At 41.8% G+C, this 21,505-nt stretch overlaps 1 protein-coding gene across 1 annotated transcript in view; it reads right to left on the bottom strand.

The window, feature by feature from the left end:
• DCDC1 (doublecortin domain containing 1) overlaps positions 1 to 21,505 on the bottom strand; it is a 413,925-nt gene that overhangs the window by 6,232 nt on the left and 386,188 nt on the right. Inside the window, exons 36-38 of the mRNA XM_054028326.1 lie at positions 20,126 to 20,305; positions 17,491 to 17,641; positions 13,618 to 13,727 (exon numbers count right to left, since the gene is read on the bottom strand). Of these exons, the coding sequence (XP_053884301.1) occupies positions 13,618 to 13,727; positions 17,491 to 17,641; positions 20,126 to 20,305 (441 nt within the window). The remainder of the gene's footprint in view (positions 1 to 13,617; positions 13,728 to 17,490; positions 17,642 to 20,125; positions 20,306 to 21,505) is intronic.

Below are 21,505 nucleotides of genomic sequence, written 5' to 3'. Positions count from 1 at the left end.
AGTCTCCTTTTTTTAAATTCAGAACACTACCATTGCCTATGGCAAAAGTCTACAAAAGTGCACAGGTGCACAGGTGAATAACTGCTTCTTCATCCTTCTGGCAAAATGATGAAGAGCCCGATAAATCTGCTGAGCTTGGTTTGCATGCTCAGCTCTGTCTGTGAGTTTGACGCTGTGTCACTTAACTGTTATATTAGGTGCTTACTGTTCTCTTTGAATATTATTGTAAGCAGGAATGAAGCTAGGATTTTTGAGGACAAGAACTTCATTGGCGTCCCCGGCTTACCTATATGTGACATCACCAGCCAAAACAGCAGCAGTCCAGTGTGCTTATAGACAGATGTCAAATGAATCAAAACTGTGAGACCATATAATTTAATCCCTGATTTATGAAAGAGGAAATGTGTGTACTAAGGGACTGATTTATTATTATAAAACATTCAGTCCTCTGTCTTGGGACATCACTGCAATTTGTTTGGTATGCTGGGCTAGGCAAAAGTGGGTGCTAATCTGCATTAATAGCTCTGCCCTCAGTCACTCCAAAATGCATGCCAGAGAAGTGCCTCCCCTTTTTATTGATTTTAATTTCCTTCTATTCTAGGCTTACCTTTCCCCTAAATTGGTCACAGTTTTATGCAAAAGACTGAAAGGTAACATTGAAAGGTTGCCTTTCTCCTGCATATTCAGTTGAAATATTTAGTTTATTAAAATTCATAATCTCCTTCACATTAGTAAGATTTTTTTTAAATCTTTGCTTCAACATTTTTCCATACAATAGCTTACCTGTGAATATAAGAATGCTTGGTACTTATCTCATGACTGGAAGGATTTTATAGCTTTCAAGAATACAGCATTACTTGTGGCTAACGTTCTTTTATAAAAACAAAATAGCTTTATTTATTTAGTTCTTTTAGGAGAGCAATAAAAGATTGATTTATAAGCACATACTATTGTGCGTATTGGGGAGTATAAGGGATCCCTCACCGTACTATAGGATATTTACATCACTAAAGTGATTATAAAGCTTCCCTAAAGGCACAAAAATCCTGGCTCCAATTCACTCCTTCCTGTTTCCTCCTTCTCTGGCATATAGTTTGCAATAGGCAGGAATGGGTATGTCTGGTGATCCCTGGCCAGCGTTATTGCCCATATGAACCTTTACAAGCCAGTGCAAGTTAAGCGTGCCAGTGCTGAACTGGCTCCTGGAAGTCCGAGGGATAAGGGAAATACAACCGGGGCTTTAGACTACCTTTGCCCCCTCTCCTCAGGTGTGCCAACCAGAAGCTCTTATGCAGCTTAGGAGCCGGACCAGAGAAATCTCCTTAGTATCTTATTGCTTATATGTTAACTTGGCTGAAGGCAGTAGAATAAGACTGCTTTAAAAGACACATGGAAAAATAAAATGAAAAAAGGAAAGGAAAAGAAACAGAACCATTTTGAGGGAAAGAGGCTTAAGTTGCCTAACATTTTGGGTGGACAAATACACATATTTCCATGAAACCCATTAATCTCCCTCCCCATATTATTACATATAATGCAAATTCAAGTTGAAGTTCTAATAATAATGAACCCCAGAAAGGAGACCCACAGAGAGCGAACCATCTAAATGGTTGTTATACAATAGTTACAAGCAATAATTTCTGTTCCACTAAGTTTATCAAACTGGATCTGAATAGAAACAAACACTTTCTTATAAAATAAGAATCCAAACAAAATTTTACTAAAAACTCAAAGTGAGGGTAGACTTTTTGGAGATTCTAAAAAGTCAGCTATTTTTTTTAACTTTAAAAACAATCATATGCCTCTTCACTACCTTGTTTTGGTCAAAGGGTTTAAGGTATATCTAATACATCCAAAAAAAACAAGGGTGGTAGGTGATGGGATACAAAGCACTTCATCAACAGGTGTCTGGTTCAAAACTGGCTAAAGTCAAAGCAATTAATCTCACCAGATGGGGATGTGGTGACTTATATGAAATGAGTTGTTTGTCTCACTCCAGTTGCTAAATGACAGTATCTATATACAAAAATACCATCAACACAATTATTACTAAATGGCACCCTTGTTAGCCTTAGCAGAGATTCCATTAATTGAATTGACATAGACTGAACTAATCCCGCCCCAACCCTAGCACAACCCTCTTTCTCCATATTATTTATTTAGGGCCTAATCCAAAACCCACTGAAATTACCAGAAAGATCCCCAAGACCTTGGATTGTAAACTCTTTGGGATGTGGACTGTTCTGTCACTGTGACTACATATGTATAATGCAGCTCCTATCTCATCTGAGCAATTATTGTAATACAATTCCTTCAACTCAGTAATAATGATAAGATATTTTAAGATTTAGGATGGAAACACATGGCACTTCTATTTCACCCTATAGAATTTGGGAATTTGGACTGCATTGTATGGTACTGTATGTGGCATCAGTAACAGACTGAAATATGTTTGTTTCGGCTGTGCCAAACATGGGGTATACTTAACAGAGCTGGTCAAAATTTTTAAAATGTCACATTTTTGATACCCCTCTGAACATTTCGAAGATTTTCATCAAAAATTTTCATGTTTTTTGATCAGCTCCAATATCTAATATTCACACTGGTATTAATTGTTAAAGCAAATTTGGTACTATATCTTTTATTGTTGTTCTGTTCTACGTTCTGACTGCAGTTGCTGCTGCCATCATTGTCCAGTAGTCCCGTGCCCTGCTGAGTTGGAATTATAGCCAGCAGCAACACCTCCTTGTCATTACTATTGGGAATTGATGTCTCAGAAATGATTTACTCATCCCAGGAAGAGACAAGTAATCTAGTGGGACTATCAGCAATTTATATAAATAAATAACATACTTGAAAACAGTAAAGATGTGGGGAAAGGCAAATAATAAATCACAGAAAGAGAAGGGAGGTGGAAATCTGAAAAGAAAGAGTTGTTCCAATAAAAAGCATATTTAGACACTTCATTGCTAAAATCCACTGCAATTGTGGTGCTGTTCCTTTAAACTGACATTTCATAGTATAATGTTCCGCATTTTCTGTATGTACCTAGGACAGTTGGCAGCAGTCAAGAGGTTAAACCTTATTCATTATTTCTTAAGTAATTTAAGTCTACATTCATCTTTCAAAAGATCTTTATCAAGTCTTTGAAAGAAAAGATAAGTAAAAATTCTAACTGACATCTCCTTAGTGTTATACCCTTTTTCCTGTAGGTGTGGTCACTCTAGCTTTTTCATTCTTTGATCTTTGAAGAAGAAACTATATATGTCTTTTAAATCTTTTCCAGTCACCTAATATAGTATTTTGACCAATTTCAGAGCTTAATAATGATGAATAAGGGCAAGATTATTGCTGAAAGGAACAGTGTCGAGTTCTATTTCTTTCTTACAGCAAATAACTTGGAACCAATTTGCCCTTTCGCAAAAGGTTTTTTCTTGTATTTTTAATGAAATTTGAAATTAACATTAATTGTGTGCTATGTTAACATGCTACTGGCTTTTCCAATGCTCACCAATTTTGCTTGAGGTGTTGCACCAATTATTCATACCATAGTTGTACACAAACAGACATCCTGGTCAACAGCCATCAATACGAGAGACATAAAACTCATGACTGACACCCCAAAAGCACAGACCACCCCCTGGCAGAAACTGAAGAAAAACTTGAGCATGTCTGAGATATATTCAAACTACGGCAAGAGAGTAGCTCCCAGGCACACAGGCCTGGTTTGTAAAGTGGTCACCACTTTTGTTCAGTCAGCGTGTGATGATGTTTTCCTTTTTCCTAACTGCATAATAGACAGACATTACAGCAGCCATTTCACCTCTCATCATAATAATTTTACCAGCTCATGCCACTTGTTGGTAATACACTTAGACCTTGATTTGGCAAAGCACTTAAGCACATCTTAGCTAGGACTACTCACAGACTCAATATAAATATGCATAAGTGCTTTCCTGGATCCGTGCCTTAATTAGTATGGGGCAAAACACCCCACTTCTCCAAGCCCAAATACCAGAACTTGGTGCCGGGGAGTTCAACAGGGTTGGGTTGAAACAATCCTCGTCCAAGCATTGATGTAGTGTAAGGAGACCTGTGGCATTCCTACGACTTATGCTCTAAGACTGCAGTAGCCTTTGGAGCTACTTTGCCTTATCTCCACCAGGTGCTGCAGAGGTTGATCTACATGGCAGTTGTTCTACAGTAACTCCTCACTTAACATTGTAGTTACGTTCCTAAAAAATGTGACTTTAAGCAAAACAATGTTAAGTGAATCCAATTTCCCCATAAAAATTAATGTAAATGAGGGGGTTAGGTTCCAGGGAATTTTTTTCACCAGACAAAAGACTATATTATATATAGAGAGAGATATACACACACATACACGCACAAGTATCAGAGGGGTAGCCGTGTTAGTCTGAATCTGTAAAAAGCAACAGAGGGTCCTGTGGCACCTTTAAGACTAACAGAAGTATTGGGAGCATAAGCTTTCGTGGGTAAGGACCTCACTTCTTCAGATGCAAGAAGAAGTGAGGTTCTTACCCACAAAAGCTTATGCTCCCAATACTTCTGTTAGTCTTAAAGGTGCCACAGGACCCTCTGATACACGCACAGTATAAGTTTTAAACAAACAATTTAATACTGGTACACAGTGATGATGATTGTGAAGCTTAGTTGAGGTGGAGGAGTCAGAGGGTGTATGTCCTAAGCCCTGTTGTGTGTCTCCCCTGCTCTATGGAAGATGGGGTAAGCGGGGTGCAGGAGCAGGTGGGAGAGGGACACCCTGACATTAGCCCCCCCTCTTCCTTCCCTCCCCCCGGCAAAGCAAGCAGGAGTCTTGGGGAGCAGCTCCAAGGCAGAGGGCAGAAGCAGCACATGGCAGTGCGGGGAGGGACAGCTGCAATTGCTAGCCTGCTGAGCAACTGCTCCACAGGGAACTTAGGGAAACAGGGAGCTGATAGGGGGTAGGGTGACTAGATGACAAAGATTAAATATCGGGATGCGCGGGCGGGGGGGGGGAGGGAGTGGAGAAAAAAAAAAGCCGTCAGTGGAGGAAAAAAAAAAAAAAAGAAAAGCCACCGGAGCGCCCCCCTCCCACCCCCGCCGCCGAGCTCAGGAACCTGGGCAGGGGTCGAACCAGGCAGACGGGCCCGGCCCCTCCTGGCAGGAGTGTGTCCGTCCCATGCGTGTCTCCGCCACAAACCCGGGCCCTGCCCGCTCCGCGCTGCCCCCGGACCCACCGCGCTGCCCGGTGGGCTGCAGCCCCCCCGTCTCCCTCCTTGGGGAGCAGCTCCCTTGCCAGCCCACCCGGTGCCGGACCTGGACCTAGACCTACTCACCAGCTCCAGGAAGCACCCCCCTCCCACCGTCCCTCCAGGCTTGCGCCGCCATACAGCTGCAAGCCTGGGAGGGAGGAGGAATGCCGCGTGCTTGGGGAAGAGGCGGGGCCAGGGTGGGGATGTGGGGAGGGATCCAATGGGGGAAAAGAGGGGGTGGAGTCGGGGCGGGGGGGGCAAGAACCCCTCCAGGAGGGCAAAATTGCTTGTTTGTCCAGTGTCCCGACCGAACATCGGTCGGGACACAGGACGAACAAGCAAATATCGGGACAGTCCCGATAAAATCGGGACGCCTGGTCACCCTAATAGGGGGGCTGCCAGTCCACCCTGGTTCCAAGCCCCCACCAGCTAGCTGCAACGGGCTGCTCTTCCTGCCAGCAGTGGACAAAGCCGGCGGCTGCAAAACAGTGTTAGAAGGGAGCATTACACAACTTTAAATGAGCATGTTCCCTAATTGATCCACAATGTAACAACGAAACAACGTTAACCGGGACAACTTTAAGTGAGGAGTTACTGAACTAGCCTCATTCCTACTCTCCCTGTACCTTTCCATCAAACTTTGCTTTGTGGAAGATGCTAAAAACAGCAGCAGCATTGCAGACTATGCATGAGCTCAGGAAATTCTGTCTCCCCAGTGCTTAAACAGAACTAACTGATTCTGCTGCCCCTGGGGCTTTCCACAAGTGTTGGGAAAGCGGGAAGATTTTTCCCAGTGCATCCTACGTGACGCTCTTCCTGAATTCACAAAATAGCAACTAGTAGCAAATACTCAGCCAAAAATATATAAAACATTTATCAGTGGCTTGGCTAATTACATTGAATGCTCTATCCAGAGACTGGTGGGTAGCCTTTGTTGGCTTCAGCTTAAATGTCTAAATATCTTAGCTTACCTAGTTGTTGAGGTGGTAATGAGCACTGGTTGTAAGAGCCAGAAGTGAACTGGGAGTTTTGGCCTAAATTAGAAAATTATAGTCACCATTAATATCTTGTGAAATTATTAAATGCTTTCATATTCTCAATCAAGGCATTGTTCATAACATGTAAAATAATTCTAAAATATTAATTAACTAATATTTAAAATAAAATATACCTTTACAGCTTAAAAAAGGAATGTTTTCAGAACAAAAGGGTATTCCTTCAGTGTACAAATATATGCTGATTTGTTATCATCAGAAAAGAGCATTGACGCACTTCTGATATTCAAGGAACAGAATAATTCCCCTTACAAATAATCACATGGACTTTACAAATTGATGTAAGGGGGGGGAAACCTTCACAATGACCCTTGAAATTATGGGCACATTTTGCTCCCATTTACAGTAGTGTAAATAAGGAGTAACTCCATTGATGTCAATGGAATTACAGAATTAAAGCCATGTAAAATAAGAGTAAGGGAAGAATCAGGTCCTAGAGATGTTTTTTCTATTTTTTTATATCTATGAATGAGAACATTTCAATGAATTTCAAGTTGAGACAGACATATACAGTACATGAAAAAGTTAGAGATAAATTTATAGATCCTTCGGCTTCAAATAGTTAGGTTGGCCATAGAAGGGCAGGCGGTCACAAAAGAGGGTATTTCTCTTTTTCTTGAAAACATCTTGCAAGTGAACACTTCGGGGCTATCAAGTCCTAATGTTAATTATGGATAAGAAAACTGTTTAGACAAGAAAAGCATGAGATATGCAGGCAAACAGGGTTCTCTTGAGGATACAGTGTACAGTTTGGTCACTGGTCTGTCACTGCTGATTTACATTTGGTTCACCTTAATGTTTCTGTAGCAGCAGGAAATATATTTTTCAGAGAAAGCTGTCAGGTTCAGGGATGTTGATACCATCCTAGCTTAATAATAAAATGGTTCTTGTTCATACAAAAATATTGAAATCTGATTTGTGGCCTATGTGGAGCTGATTCAAATTGATAAAAAACAAAAACCGGACATTACCAGTTATTAAAAATGTGAAGTGGTAGAACACATCTGACTTAATCATGTAGTCAGGCAGCTATATGGGAGCCAATTACTACTAGATGGGCCACCTAAGTTTCAACCAAATGGAATATTTCCATAATTAAAAAAGCAAACATTTGGAAGAACAAGTAATGAATTTACTTGACAAGCACTGACAACAGTGACTATGATCTAGTATAACTAACCTTGGGTGAGTCTATTCATTTATTAAAGTCTGTTATTCAAAGTTATTATCCTTTTGGTTAAATTTTGTATTCTGATTACATTATGCTGTCTGTTTACTAGTGACAAATAGTAAATATTACCAGTTGATCTTGGGGACATTGTAAAATGGGGTACAAAACTTCCCTATTTTTGTTTCATGAATATTGACAATCAATTGATGATTCTTTTAAGCATCTGCAAATTTAACTCAAGATAACATTTTACCAGAGTTTTACCACAGCAAACCAGCTACAGTAACTCCTCACTTAACGTCCTCCCACTTAACGTTGTTTCAAAGTTACATCGCTGCTCAATTAGGGAACATGCTCATTTAAAGTTGTGCAATGCTCCCTTATAACATTGTTTGGCTGCCTGCTCTGTCCACTGCTTGTAAGATTCTGTGGAAGAGCAGCGACTTTACAAGGGAGCATTGCACAAGTTCCTCTTCTCTGCCTTCTCCCCCTCCCTCCCAGCGCTTCCCGCACTGCCAAACAACTGTTTGGAGGTGCTTAGGACTTTCTGGGAGGGAGGGGGATGAGCGGGGAAGCGCCGTGTCTCTGCTCCTCCCCCTCCCTCCCAGAAAGTCCGAAGCGCCACCAAACAGCTGTTTGGCGGCACTTAGGACTTTGGGGGGGGGAGGGAGGAGTGGGGATGTGGTGTGCTCTGGAGAGGAGGTGGAGTGGGGGTGGGAAGAGGTGGGCCTGGAGTGAAGCGGGGACAGGAAGAGGCGGGCCTGGAGCATTCCTGGCAAAGTCGGTGCCTGTTCTTCTCCGGGGAAGCTGCTGCTGCTGCTGCTGTGAAGGTTCTTCCTAGCATCCTTGCCTGCAGCGGGCTGTGCCTGTGTGGGGTAACCAGGGGCACTTCCCAACCAGTATTATACAGTATATAATGCCCTTTGTCTGCCCCAAAAATATTTCCTTGGAACCTAACCTCCCCGCATTTACATTAAATCTTATGGGAAAATTGGATTATTTTAACATCGTTTCACGTAAAGTTGCATTTTTCAGGAACATAACTACAACATTAAGTGAGGAGTTACTGTATCTCCCCAGGACTGGCCTTACCATGAGGCGAACTGAGGCGGCCACCTCAGGTGCCAGACTGAGGGGAGGGGGGCGCCACTAGGACCCAGAGTGTAGAAAATTATGTCTGCTGCTGGTGCATATGTATTCTCTCTGCTCTAGATGCACAGAGATGGTGGAGTGCTGTGCTGAAGGAAGGCGGGCACAAGAGACATACCAGACAGGCAGTAGAAAAGGTGAGAGAGAATAACAGAAAGCAGCAGGAGCTGCAGGGAGAGAGGAGGAGCCTCTTATGTACCTCTCTAGCACCCCCAGGAACCTGGACTGATTAACGCCAGCTTCTCAGGGAGCTTCCTGTTTCCTGCTGCTTCCCTGAACCCACTTGAGGAGAACAGGCAGTCAACTGAAGTAGTAGGAGCCAGTTAGGCCCTTAAGACGCTGATATCTTCCCTCACTCAGGTACTGCTACCAGCCTACTTATTTGTCCCATTCAATTGAGTGTTGAGAGCCACTATAGCTGGCACAGAACAGCAGTCATGAGTGAAAGAAGAAAACGCCCCTCTGGGGCAGCATTCAGAAAAAGAAAGAAAGCAAAGGAAGCTTTTCCATCTAAGCAGGAAGGAGCTCTCCTGAGATACATAGACACAAATGTTCATGGTGAGCCTTCTGGCCCCAGTGAGGATGTGAGTGGTGAGGAGATGCCTGATCTTCCAGTTAGTCAGAGCGCAGGTGACCTGGCAGTTACTGCAGCATCCATATCTCCATCTCAAATGGATGTAACCATGCACATTTCTGAAGAAAAGTGTAGATCAGAGAAGAGTGTGGTGGAGGCACAAGAAACAGCTGCTGCTGAGTTTAGTTCCTTAAGTCTACATGATCCAGGACTGTGGACCCACTACAGCAGTAGCCTGAGGGACTTCCTTGTACTGCATGGGCCACAGCAAGTGCAAAACTTCATGTTCCCCAAAGACAATGAAAATAGAAGTTTCCATCCAACATATTACTGGCGTGAAATCCCCAATGGTGACAAAGTGGAGAGGCCATAGCTTATGTACTCAAAAACCCAGAATGCTGCATACTGTTTTTGTTGCAAACTCTTCCAGTCTAATGTTCCAGCCACATTGAGTTCGACAGGAACAAAGGACTGGAAAAATCTGGCTAGAAATCTGGCATGCCATGAGAAGGCAGCAAATCACCAGAGAGCTTTCCATAGGTGGAAAGAGCTTGAGATGAGACTAAGGTTAAAGGCCACCATAGATGATCAGCATCAAGAGAAGATTGCATCAGTGTCTCTTTACTGGCAAAATGTTCTGATAAGGCTCATTGCCATGGTGAGAATGCTTGCTACCCAAAACCTAGCACTGCGTGGCACTTCAGATCAGCTGTATGTGCCAAACAATGGAAACTTCCTTAAAATTGTGGAGCTGATGGCTGAGTTTGATGCTGTACTCCAGGAGCATCTAAGAAGAGTCACCGTTCAAGAAATGTACACACAACACTACCTTGGAAAAACAATTCAAAATGAGATCATACAGTTACTGGCAACAAAAGTCAAACAGAAGATTGTGGCAGATCTGAAGTCAACAGGATATTACTCTGTTATTCTGGACTGCATACCTGACATCAGCCATACGGAACAAATGACTTTAATGGTGCGTTTTGTAACAACAACAGAACCTAGTGAAAATGTCCCTGCAATGGTGACTGTCAGAGAGCATTTTCTAGAATTTATTGACTTTGATGATACTACAGGAGTTGGTATGACAAATGTGCTTTTTAAAAAGCTGAAAGATACGGGAATTGCGATAGCTGACATGAGAGGTCAGGGATATGATAATGGTGCCAACATGAGAGGAAAGAACAGAGGAGTGCAGACATGGATCCGAGAGTTAAACCCTCGAGCTTTTTTTGTCCCATGCAGTTCTCGTTCATTGAACTTGGTGGTCAGTGATGCAGCAAGGCTGCTGAATTTTTAAATGTAATTCAAAGCCTCTATGTATTTTTCTCTGCATCAACTCATTGATGGCAAATTTTGAAGCAACATCTGGGAACATCCTCTCTGACACTGAAATCACTGAGTGCCACACAATGGGAAAGTCGAGTGGAGGCGATAAAGCCTATCAAACACCAAATTGGGAAGATAGATGATGTTGCCATTATGGAGGATAATACGATGACAGGAACTTTCATGGGAGAACAGTGGCAGAGGGAAATGGAATCACCAGAAACATACATGACTTCAAATTTCTGTGTGGCTTAGTGTTGTGGCATGACACACTGTTTGAAATAAATGTTGTAAGCTAGAGACTCCAAGGTGTTGACCTTGATATATCTGGAGCAATGGAACAGCTGGACAAAGCGAAGTCATGCCTACAGTCTTACCAGTCAGATGAGGGATTTCAAAATGTTCTGAAGAGTGCACAGAAGTTGGCAGAGGAACTTCACACTGAAGCTATTTTCCCACCCGTTCAAGAATACAAGAGTCACCAAAGAAGAAGACATTTTGATTATGAGGCACAGAATAACCATAAGAGACCCCAAACAACAATTCAAAATTGAATTCTTTAACCAGGTGCTAAATTGTGCAATACAGTCAGTTAAAGAACATTTCATGCAGCTCAAGGAACACAGCAGTATATTTGGGATGTTGTATGATATTTCAAAACTCTTCACTATACCTTGAAGACCTACACCAGCAATGCAGGGCACTAGAGACAGTGTTGACACATGATGACATGCGCGATACTGATGCGAGTGATTTAGGTGATGAACTGAAAGCCCTTTCAAGATACATTTCAGCAGGATCAACTCCAAAGGCTGTTCTTGGAATATATGTGCACAAATAAGATGACCACCCTCTTTCCAAATGCTTTTGTTGCTCTGCGCATACTTCTAACATTTCCTGTATCAGTTGCCAGTGGAGAACGCAGCTTCAGCAAGCTGAAGTTAATAAATACACATCTACACTCCACAATAACACAGGAGAGGCTGGTTGGCCTTGCAACCATCTCAGTAGAGCATGAGCTGGCCCAGACTGTGGACCTTCAGCAGGAAGCAGTTCAAATCTTTGTAACCAAGAAGGCACGGAGAGCACCACTTTGATTATTCAAACAGACAAAAATGCTAGTGTTTACTATGCAGACAAGAAAAGTTACATTTGCTGGTCAGGCATTTGAAAGTTAAGTATTACTTAAAATTTTTGAACAAGGCATTTTAAGTTGTTAGTTCTCCTTTATTGGGGTAGGCAGCAGAGCAGTACGATGAGAGGAGTAGAACAGGAAGAAGGTAAAATTGAGACCTTTCAAAGTTTTGGCCCAAGCGAGGTGGCATGGGGGCCAGTGGCGGCTCTAGTTTTTTTGCTGCCCCAAGCACGGCAGGCAGGCTGCCTTCAGTGGCATGCCTGCGGGAGGTCCGCCGGTCCCGCAGCTTCAGCGTACCCGCCGCCGAATTGACGCCGAATCCACGGGACCGGTGGACCTCCTGCAGGCATGCCGCCGAAGGCTGCCTGACTGCCGCCCTCATGGCGACCGGCAGGCCGCCCCCCACACATGCTTAGAGCGCTGGTGCCTGGAGCCACTGCTGATGGGGGCATCATATGAGCTCCCCAGCCAAAATGTTGTGGGCCGGCCCTGTATCTCCCCCCATTCCCGCCCAGTACACTGAGTTGTATTTCCTGCAGAGACTGACTTTTCCTCTCTCAGAAACCAGAAAAAACATCTGAAGGGAACCAACACATTGGTGTTTTCACACAGACTGGATTTTCTTTCTGATTATGGCTAGCGGAAGAGGAGAGTTGTTTGCCACAGCCCAGCTGATATTCACAAGTGGGAAATAGTATACTGCCACACTGTAGCTATTACAATAGATTGCTTGGGGGCTGGGAGGGAGGGGAGAGGGGACAGAACAATTGACAGCCTTCTTTAGCACTTAGGGTGGTAGACTGAGATATGGACCCAGCCAGACTATTACATATACATGGTTTGGTTTACCCATCATTCTGCATATTGAACTCCCACTAAAGTGAATGGGAGTTTTAAGTGTAGATTGTTCGCTGGACCAGACCCTAATTAGCTGGGCTGCAATTTACCTCCAGATGAGACCATAAAATAAGAGAGGAGAGGAATGAAGAACTATTGCTAATGATGTTTTGACTAGCTGCAGAACACTAATCCTAATTTATTAGGATTCTGTATTTGCACACTTCAGTGTAAAAAAAATCATTAAAAAAAATAGAATTAGTCCAGTAAAATGCAAATTCCTATGCAGTTGCAGTTTCATGTCTGGTTTTGAGAATTCAGCTGCCATATCCCTCTAAATATTTATTTTAAATTGTTTCCTTGGTTCTTTCTTCTTTGATTGACAGCCTGTATCCAATTATAATTAAAATATTAAAGGCTGTTCTGGAAAAGCAGTTAGTAGCTAACAATAGTCCTTATGATCTCTCCCAGCACAAATAACATCAGGGGAATCCTTAATCATGCTCAGCACAGTTAGTCTCCTGAACTCACCACTAAAGGCCATACATTGGTACTTAGAATGGGGTGATCGGAAGAATTAATGTGTGTTCAGTTGAAATGGGCTCTTTCATTTTCATAGAGCTGAATCAGGATTATTGAGCTCAGTCACATAGAGACTACTTGGCAAAGATCTAGTGAAATGGGGTTTTGGTTGATTTCAGGCCCTTGAAGAAATGGTCAGGACTATGTTTGTAAAGGTAACATCTGACCTACAATCTCCCCAATAATTTCTATGGAACTGTTTGTTTTCAAAAAGTGGAAAAGTGGAAAAATATTTCTTTAATAAGATGAGGGATGTCTCAGTATTACCTACACTAGCATGTCAATTTTATGATCAAAAGTGGTTGCAATGTAGTAAATTTCACTGTTATTATTTACACTTTCATCAATGAATTCCTCAGGCATTTGAATGTTCAAAGATAAGGTAAATATCCCTATTTAAAATAAAAGTAAGTGATATAGTAAGTGATAAGGTTACATCTTATGTACCATAATGGTAACTTTATATTTACTTTAAAGAATGTGTTTGTAACTCTACAGCATTTACAGCCTTAGTAGAAAAATACAACCTGTCCTTTAAGTTTCTCTGAAGGAGCGACAACAATATTAGTGGCATCTGGACCTTGCTGCTTTCGGATTCTGGCATAAATAGCTCTAACTTCCACCTGCTGCTTGATGGCTGTGAGAAACATTTTAGAAAACAAAGTATTAAAACTGTACTTTCAAAAATGTATTATCAAGATGTAAAAACAGCTATGATTGATACTTACGATACTTGGAAGCTTCTATCCAGCCCAGTCACATACAGCACTACATATGTTAAAGGCATCATTACATGAGAGAATAAAGATACCAATAATACATTTAATGTGAATTACCTGGCTTCTCAGCCATAAATCCCACTACAGAGCTTTAGAGGAAATGATTCAAGATTTCATGATAGGTATGCAGTTCATATTGGTCATTACAGTTCTAGCCAACTTTGTATATCACATAAGCTGCATGCAGAGAGCAGAAGGCTGGTGGGTGGGGTGGAGAGAATCATTAAAGTAGAGACAGAAGAGCTGGAAACTGCAGCAGCTTGACCTTGTGGCGTTTCTAAGTAGTCATCCATTCAAGCATAAGTGTGTTTGGGAGTCTAGAAGAGAAAAGGGAGTGTGGCCTTCTAATCCCAAGGATACCCAAGGTCCTTGAGGAAGAGAAGCCCTAGTTCCAGAGACAGAAACATCTTAATGCAGGCCTGACCCTCCCTGCAGCTCTGCTGGGCCTCTTCCTTCCTATAAGAGCAATAGTGCTATTGGTCAAGTCTCATCACAGTTACAAAGTAACAGCCTAAGAAAGGACACTGAGGATGTTAATGTTGAAAACAACAAGAAATGCTGATCGAATATCCGAAACCTCAGCAGGGAATGCAATTTGGCTGGTCACCTGCTTTAATCCCATCATCCTTGTCTCCAAAATCTTGTGGAGTCCTCACCCCATAGAGCTTTCATAGAGTCTCAGAGAGCTCAGGACAATACTGTGTTTCCCTTCAACACCTGCCAAGAGAAATCTGGTGGATCTTTGTTTCATCAGCTTGCAGAAATGGAGGGGATAATTTAGTTTTTGGATTTCAAAAAATACTGGGACAGTAGTCAGATTTAGAATGGCACAAGGGAGATTTAAATATTTCAAGACAGAAGTGGAAGAATCAGGGAATATGAGGTACTGGAACTCACCTGAGTGATACACTATATACTGCAAAATTGAGTTAGAGCACACTACAAGCTGGAAAAAAAATCCCCTCGATGAACATAGGGATCATTGGAATAGCCAACGTACCTTCTCAGATTTTGATTAGTGGTGCTGGATGTAGGTTTTCTTTGAAATTATTCTTTAATTTCACATATCAAGTAAGACTATGATCTTTTCTTATGGTTAAAATATTTTGAAATCAAATGTTATAATTTACGGCACCAAATAAAAACTAGTTTTGAATCTATTTGTGTGACTCTTGCTTATTAATACCATGTTCTAAATCATTCTGTACACAGCTCAAGGGGACACCAAACAATCTATTATGGTGTATTATGTTTATAACCATCATGCTGTCTGCTTCCTTTCCCACTCGGTTCTAACCAACATGTCACAATAGAGCAGTATGTGAAAAGGCAATACATTCATGGCATTTAGAAGTGCTACATCTCTCAATTATGAGAAGTAGTAGTAAATAATTGCAACTGCACAACAGAAATACAGACTACATCTAGAATGTTTTGTTGCCAGTGCATGACCTCTTTTGGTCACCTCACTAAATCAAAATTATTTAGTAGTTTATGCCAAGAAGTGTGTGTATCTAATCTAATCATCTAAAAGTAAAACCTTATGGTAGAACCTGGACTAAACATAGCTTAAAACAAGGGTTTAATTTAATTAGGTGAGGACACTTCTAGCCCACATCAACATGAAGCAACATACATAAGGCAGAATTTACTAGCTACATCAGCTTTCCCAGGCTAATATGTTCAATAATGAACTGTTTGTATGTATTGTTATACAGCCATCCAATTCACTGTTTCTTTTTAAGCAATGCCAATACAGTGGTCCTTTGAAATGTGGCTTTCTGATAATGCAGAATATAAATATTGATCACCACTTTCATTTCAGCTGGACAGAACATACTTCAGTTTATTGGAGGATAAGATATTCATGAAAGCTACTGTTATTTATCTCACTACTAAATCTCTCTGTTGTTTTTTCTCAATTTCAAAGGGCTAGATTGTGCAGCTTTGAATGGGCACACCTACCCTGTAGCTGCCCCTTCTGGCCAAGTATGGGTTTACTGAGGCCTTCCTCAGTTTCTCCTTAACTGAGGCACCCTTAAAAGAGTTCATACAGGCCAGATATTCAAACAGTCTCCTTCTTATTTATTATACCCAGCATGAAGTCTTTCAAAAGTAAACTCAAACCTTCAAAGTCTTCATCCCAGTTTCAGCTAGGCCCAGTCCCTCCTCCCTAAGGGTCTGTCCTCTCTAACAATTCATTTATTTTTTCCCAGTCCCAACCTAAGCACCAGCCTTCCTCTCCAAGGGCCTGTATTTCTACTCTCTCAGTACATATTGCCTGGAACTTGACCTTCTCAGCTGATGTTCCCCCCTCCCTGCCCTCAATAGTCTTCTCATTCCCTGCAGTGTCTAGAGAAGAGGTCGCAAACACGCGGCCCGGGAGCCGCATGCGGCCCGCGGCGTTGTTTTCTGCGGCCCGCGAGCTCCTCGCGCCCCCCCCCCCCCAGCGTTTACATAGAGCGGCTCCAGCCCAACGCGCACTGGGGGAAGGGCAGGCTCCCTGCATGCCTGTCCCCGCACCGCTCCGGGAAGCGGCCGGAACGTGGGAAAGAGGGAGCACAGGGCTCTGTGTGTTGCTCTTGCTTCAGGCAGCACCCCCAGCAGCTCCCATTGGCTGCAGTTCCTCGTTCCCGGCCAATGGGAGCTGCTGGGGGTGGTGCCTGAAGCAACAGCAACACACAGACCCCTGTGCCCCTCCTCCCCCAGGTTTCGGCCACTTTCCGGAGCGGTGCGGGGACAGGCAGGCAGGTGGCATGCCCTGCCCCCGGTGCGTGTCGGGCCGGAGCCCGCCCCCTGAGCCCCTCCTGCAGCCCAACCCCCTGCTGTACCCCACACCCCGCCTGCAGCCTAACCCCCTGCTGTACCCCACACCCCTCCTGCACCTCACACCCCAACTCCCTGCCCTGAGCCCCCACTACATCCCTCCTGCCCTCCCTGGGGGCAGGAAGGGGGCAGAGTTGGGGTGGGGATTTCAGGGAAGGGGTGGAGTGGGGACAGGGCCAAGGGTGGCAGGGGGAGGTGTCAGTAATGCGGCCCTCAGCCAATGTAATAGTCCTCATGTGGCCCTCATGGTCATTTGAGTTTGAGACCTCTGGTCTAGAGGCACCTTCCAATCTGCAGCTATCATCCAGGTGAGAGTGATACAATACTTTAAATTACTGGAATTTAGAAACCTACTGCTGGATTGATAAAAGAGGTAACACGGATAGTTTGCAACTTGGGGATTTTATCACACCAGTAATATCAGGAACAAGAATGAAGGAAAAATAGGAAAATTAAATAAAAGCTTGAAGAGCAGTTCAATGGCTAAAACAATGTATTAATGTAAAATAAGTCTGTTAAAAGAAAATCATTATAAAATACTTGGTTGGTTTTAATGTTATTTTAAATTACTGTAGTTTGTAAAGTGTCATATTAAAAACATTGGGTAAAATCCTGGCCCCATTTATGTCAATGGGAATTTTGCCATTGTCTTCAGTAGGGACAGGATCTCATCCATTATGTACAGTTAAGTTACAGTTTAATTTAACCTATCTTTCTAATAACAAACAATGGGACACATAGCAAGTTTTGGCACCTTCTTTGATGAAGAACAAATCTGAATCTGTGATTAATTACCTTTTCTGCTCAGAAAAGGATTTCCAGCAGAAACACACAGAAGCATGTCTCTCTCTATTTCATCCCATGACTGGAGTGGCTCACCATCCGGTGTATACAGAGCCTTGGCAGGCTGTTGCATATTTAGCCTGGTGGTGCAGTTATCCAGCAGCTGAAATGGAGAAAATTGTGTTGATACTGAGCACTGCATACAGATGCACAGACTTATGCTGTAAAATAAACACAGAAATACAGTTTGCCAGACATGGTGGAAGAACACCAAACAGATGATGAAAGAGATGTTACAGAATCTTGTGCTGTAGAATCTTCTCTGGATCCCAGACCTGAAATCCTTATTCAGGCAAACCTTTCATTAATGTTCATGAGAATTTTGCCTGAGAAAGGAGGTCAGGCTTTGGTCCATACAGAGAAAGGCAGCAGAGACAGAAACAACATTGTAAAGAGCATATGAACAGAAAGCAGTAGGGACATTCTATTAGAACTATCGCTTTATACTGGGACATTTTAAAAATAAGCACCAAAAAAATAAAGACCAAAATTAATGAACCTTCAAATGACATATATTTGTCTGCATGCGAATGGTTAATATAATTCTATTGGCTCCCCCTGTTTAGCTCTTTCTGGATTTATGGAATGCTTTAGCTCAGTGTTTGGGCAATTTCAAGAATTTTATCTGTGGTTTGGTCTTAAGATCAATGTATAGTTTCAGAATGAGACAAAGAAAAAGGCCTTAAAATATGTGTGTCTTAATCTACATACACACATTTAAATACATACATAAGTTTATATAAATGACTATATGTATATAAATGAATACTTGTTTTACTATATTATTCTAACTCTTCTAGATAGGTATTACACACTTCAACCATTAAGTAAATAAGTCAAGATAATAAACTGATTGTTCCAAACAAACGGAAGTTGAAAATATACAAAAATCTAATAATTCAAGGCTGCTCTGCTCTCAAATCTGAAAGAGAATTCATCAGAGCCTACTTCAAGAGCTGCTCTGGCTCCCAGAGACACTCCACTGGGGCAGAGGATGAAAGCCACTGCAATACTGAGGGAGACGCTATGAGAGCAGCTTTGGCATGGGAAGGAGATTGTCCCCCTGAGTCAATTTGATGCCAGAGCAGGAGGCAAAAACTAATTTAATGCCAGGCTTGGAGCTACTACTTTATGCAACAATACACAATGCATGGGGGAGAAGTGGATGGACAGCAGCTGTAATAATTCAAAGGACCAGGTGGCTGCAGTTGGAGGTCTTGGGGAGGACAGCAGTTATTGGAGAGGAGAAGGAAGCAGTAACAGAAGCTGGGAAACTGTGGGCAGGATAGGCATGTGTGATTCTGATAACGTGGGTCTCACATACATGTATTATATACAATAATAACTCAGCAAATATTGGAGGAGATACAATTTCATCTTGATGTTCTGATGACTACACAACCCATTTCACCTTTGCTCCTGTGCTTTTGTCATGTTTCTGAAGCCCTCATACTATAAAGAGAAAGGTTAGGAATCTCCTTGGAGGGTCCTTGAAATAAGCAATTAAAACAGAGTGGGACAGATGGCGGTGCAAACACCAGTGGTTGTCAAAAAATGAAAAGAAAAGGTTACTTTGTAAACAATTCACTTGAGTTACCCCCTCTGGCACACAGGGGTGGGGCCAAAGGCATTCCATTGCACCACTTGACCTGATTACCCTATTGCAATCCCACAGAAGGTCTGCTGAGAGACCAGCAGAGAGGCAGCTTTATCTTTCAGTTGGGGCTCCGTGAGAGCTCTGCCAGCACTGACTGCATGAGGTGATGCAAATAATCAGTGCATTCCCCAGCCAGCATGATCACACTTCCTTTCTGGTCTTTTGGGGGCTGTACTGGCTAGATGCGACCTCCCAAGCAGAGCGAGAGTTGCAGATGCTTTGTGTTGGCATGCACTTTCCCCTTATCATGGCTGAATTTGGCTCATGATCTAAAATAATGTAATCATTTACATTTTGGATAATCCTATTCAAGGGTTTACTTTAATAAATGATATTTCCTACAATAATGAAAGCAAATAGAAATACATTTGTACATTTGTTTATGAGAAAATATTCTAGATCTAAAAATCAGCATATACTGACGAGCTTTACAATTCTGCCATTGTAAGCATGAACAGAAAGCTGAGGACTTTTTACCTTGGTAATTTGATGATGTACCATATAAATTGCTACTGCCTGGGGTCACAGTTCATCACACATTCTTTTGCCTGAATTGTTTCCATTATATTATTAAGGGTATCTGCAGAAAGTCCATTTAAGAGCTTTTTTTGGTAGTTACATCATGTTGGTTTTGGTTTACTAAGTGGCATCATCTTACAGACTACAGAGAAGAATCAAATGCATCCAAGGAAAATCTGCCATAATGGGAAAAGTGTGTTTTCCCTTTTTTATGCATTAAATATATATTAAACTTGCTAAATCGTAATAAACTCTGACTCCTAAAACCAGATTCTCTGCTGATGTAATTCCAACACAGAATTCAACCCTTAAAGTCCATGTTTTCCTTAACAGATTTTGAATCCTTATTGAAGCCATCTTTTAGCAATAGGCAGCACTTTTGAAAGACTGATTCCTTCTGCTGTACTTTACCTCTGACATTGTTTTTCCCCAGGCATAAACTCCTTGCTCGGGTTTATAACCATTCCGGTAAGCCCACACTCTTTTTGCAGATGGTTGATCATACAGACATCTGTGTTTGGATGACAGCAGTTTAGATGAAAATGGAGAACTTCTTTTGAACTGTGATGCTTGAACCTCTGAGAAGTGTGTCTATAATGAAAAGATTTCGGAGAATGTGAAGTTAACATAGGTGCCCCATCCCTTTATAGTATTTTATGTATAGTAAAATAGAAAATCTAGGAGAACAGAATAATCTATTTTTAGTACAATAATATCGTAAATAGTGAGGGGTATATGATGATCTCAATCCATCCCACTGAATGATGATTGATACTTAACTCAGTGGAAATCTGTGAGCAGATTGTGACTATGTGGCCCTAAAATTACCTAATTGGAATTGAGATACTGTATGTTGTAAGATGTATATTTTATGATCAGGACCTCACGTGACAGATATTGAGAGACAATAGCTATCAGATTATATAGTATCCCTATACTCAGCCATAACGCTCAGTGATATAAAATTCGGCTTCTCTCTCATGCTTAAATATACAAGACAATGAATCTATAATACATAGTATAAATACTCATATTATGAATAATAATTTATCCAACCTGGTTTTGAAAAATGACTTGTTACGATGAACTGTTCTTTATCTCTTAATTACATCATAAACATGTCAATATGCTATAATGCCATAGTATTGTTTCTTTTCACAAATTTGTACAAGGCCCATGAGCCTTCAAGACAGTTTTGATTAAAATATTTCCCAAACCAAAGAGTGGAAGTTTTCCAAGATCTTGCACATATATCCTATCTTAATTTTTTCCCTCTGTTTTGGTATATACTATAATATTGACTGATTAACCATATGGATGGAAACTACCTTTTTGAGTCTGGATGTCTCTAATGAAATTAGTAATTCACTCTTTGCTCTTGTCAGATATTCAGATATAGCCTTAAGAATGATTAGCATTGAAACTATCAAGCCCATTTTACTATGCTGGATATAATTGCTCATGCACATATCTATAGGGCCTTTTTCATCTTCCTTATTAAGATAATTCTTGGGCTCCATTGAATCTCATAAACTCATAGACATTAAGGCGAGAAGGGACCATTGTGATCATCTAGTCTAACCTCCAGCACAGAATCTTACCTATCCCCTTCTGTAATAGACCCATAACTGCTCGGTGAGCTTCTGAAGTCCTCAAGTTACAGAGAATCCACCATTTACTCTAGTTTAAATCAGCAAGTGATCCATGCCCTATGCTACAGAAAAAGGCAAAAACCCTCCATGGTCTGTGCCAATCAGATCTGGGAGAAAATTCTTTCCCAACCCCAAATAT

The sequence above is a fragment of the Malaclemys terrapin genome, chromosome 4, assembly GCF_027887155.1.
Source record: "Malaclemys terrapin pileata isolate rMalTer1 chromosome 4, rMalTer1.hap1, whole genome shotgun sequence".
Taxonomy (NCBI): domain Eukaryota; kingdom Metazoa; phylum Chordata; order Testudines; family Emydidae; genus Malaclemys; species Malaclemys terrapin.
The sequence above is the reverse complement of the archived record's forward strand: the minus strand, read 5'-3'. Positions and strand labels throughout refer to the sequence as shown.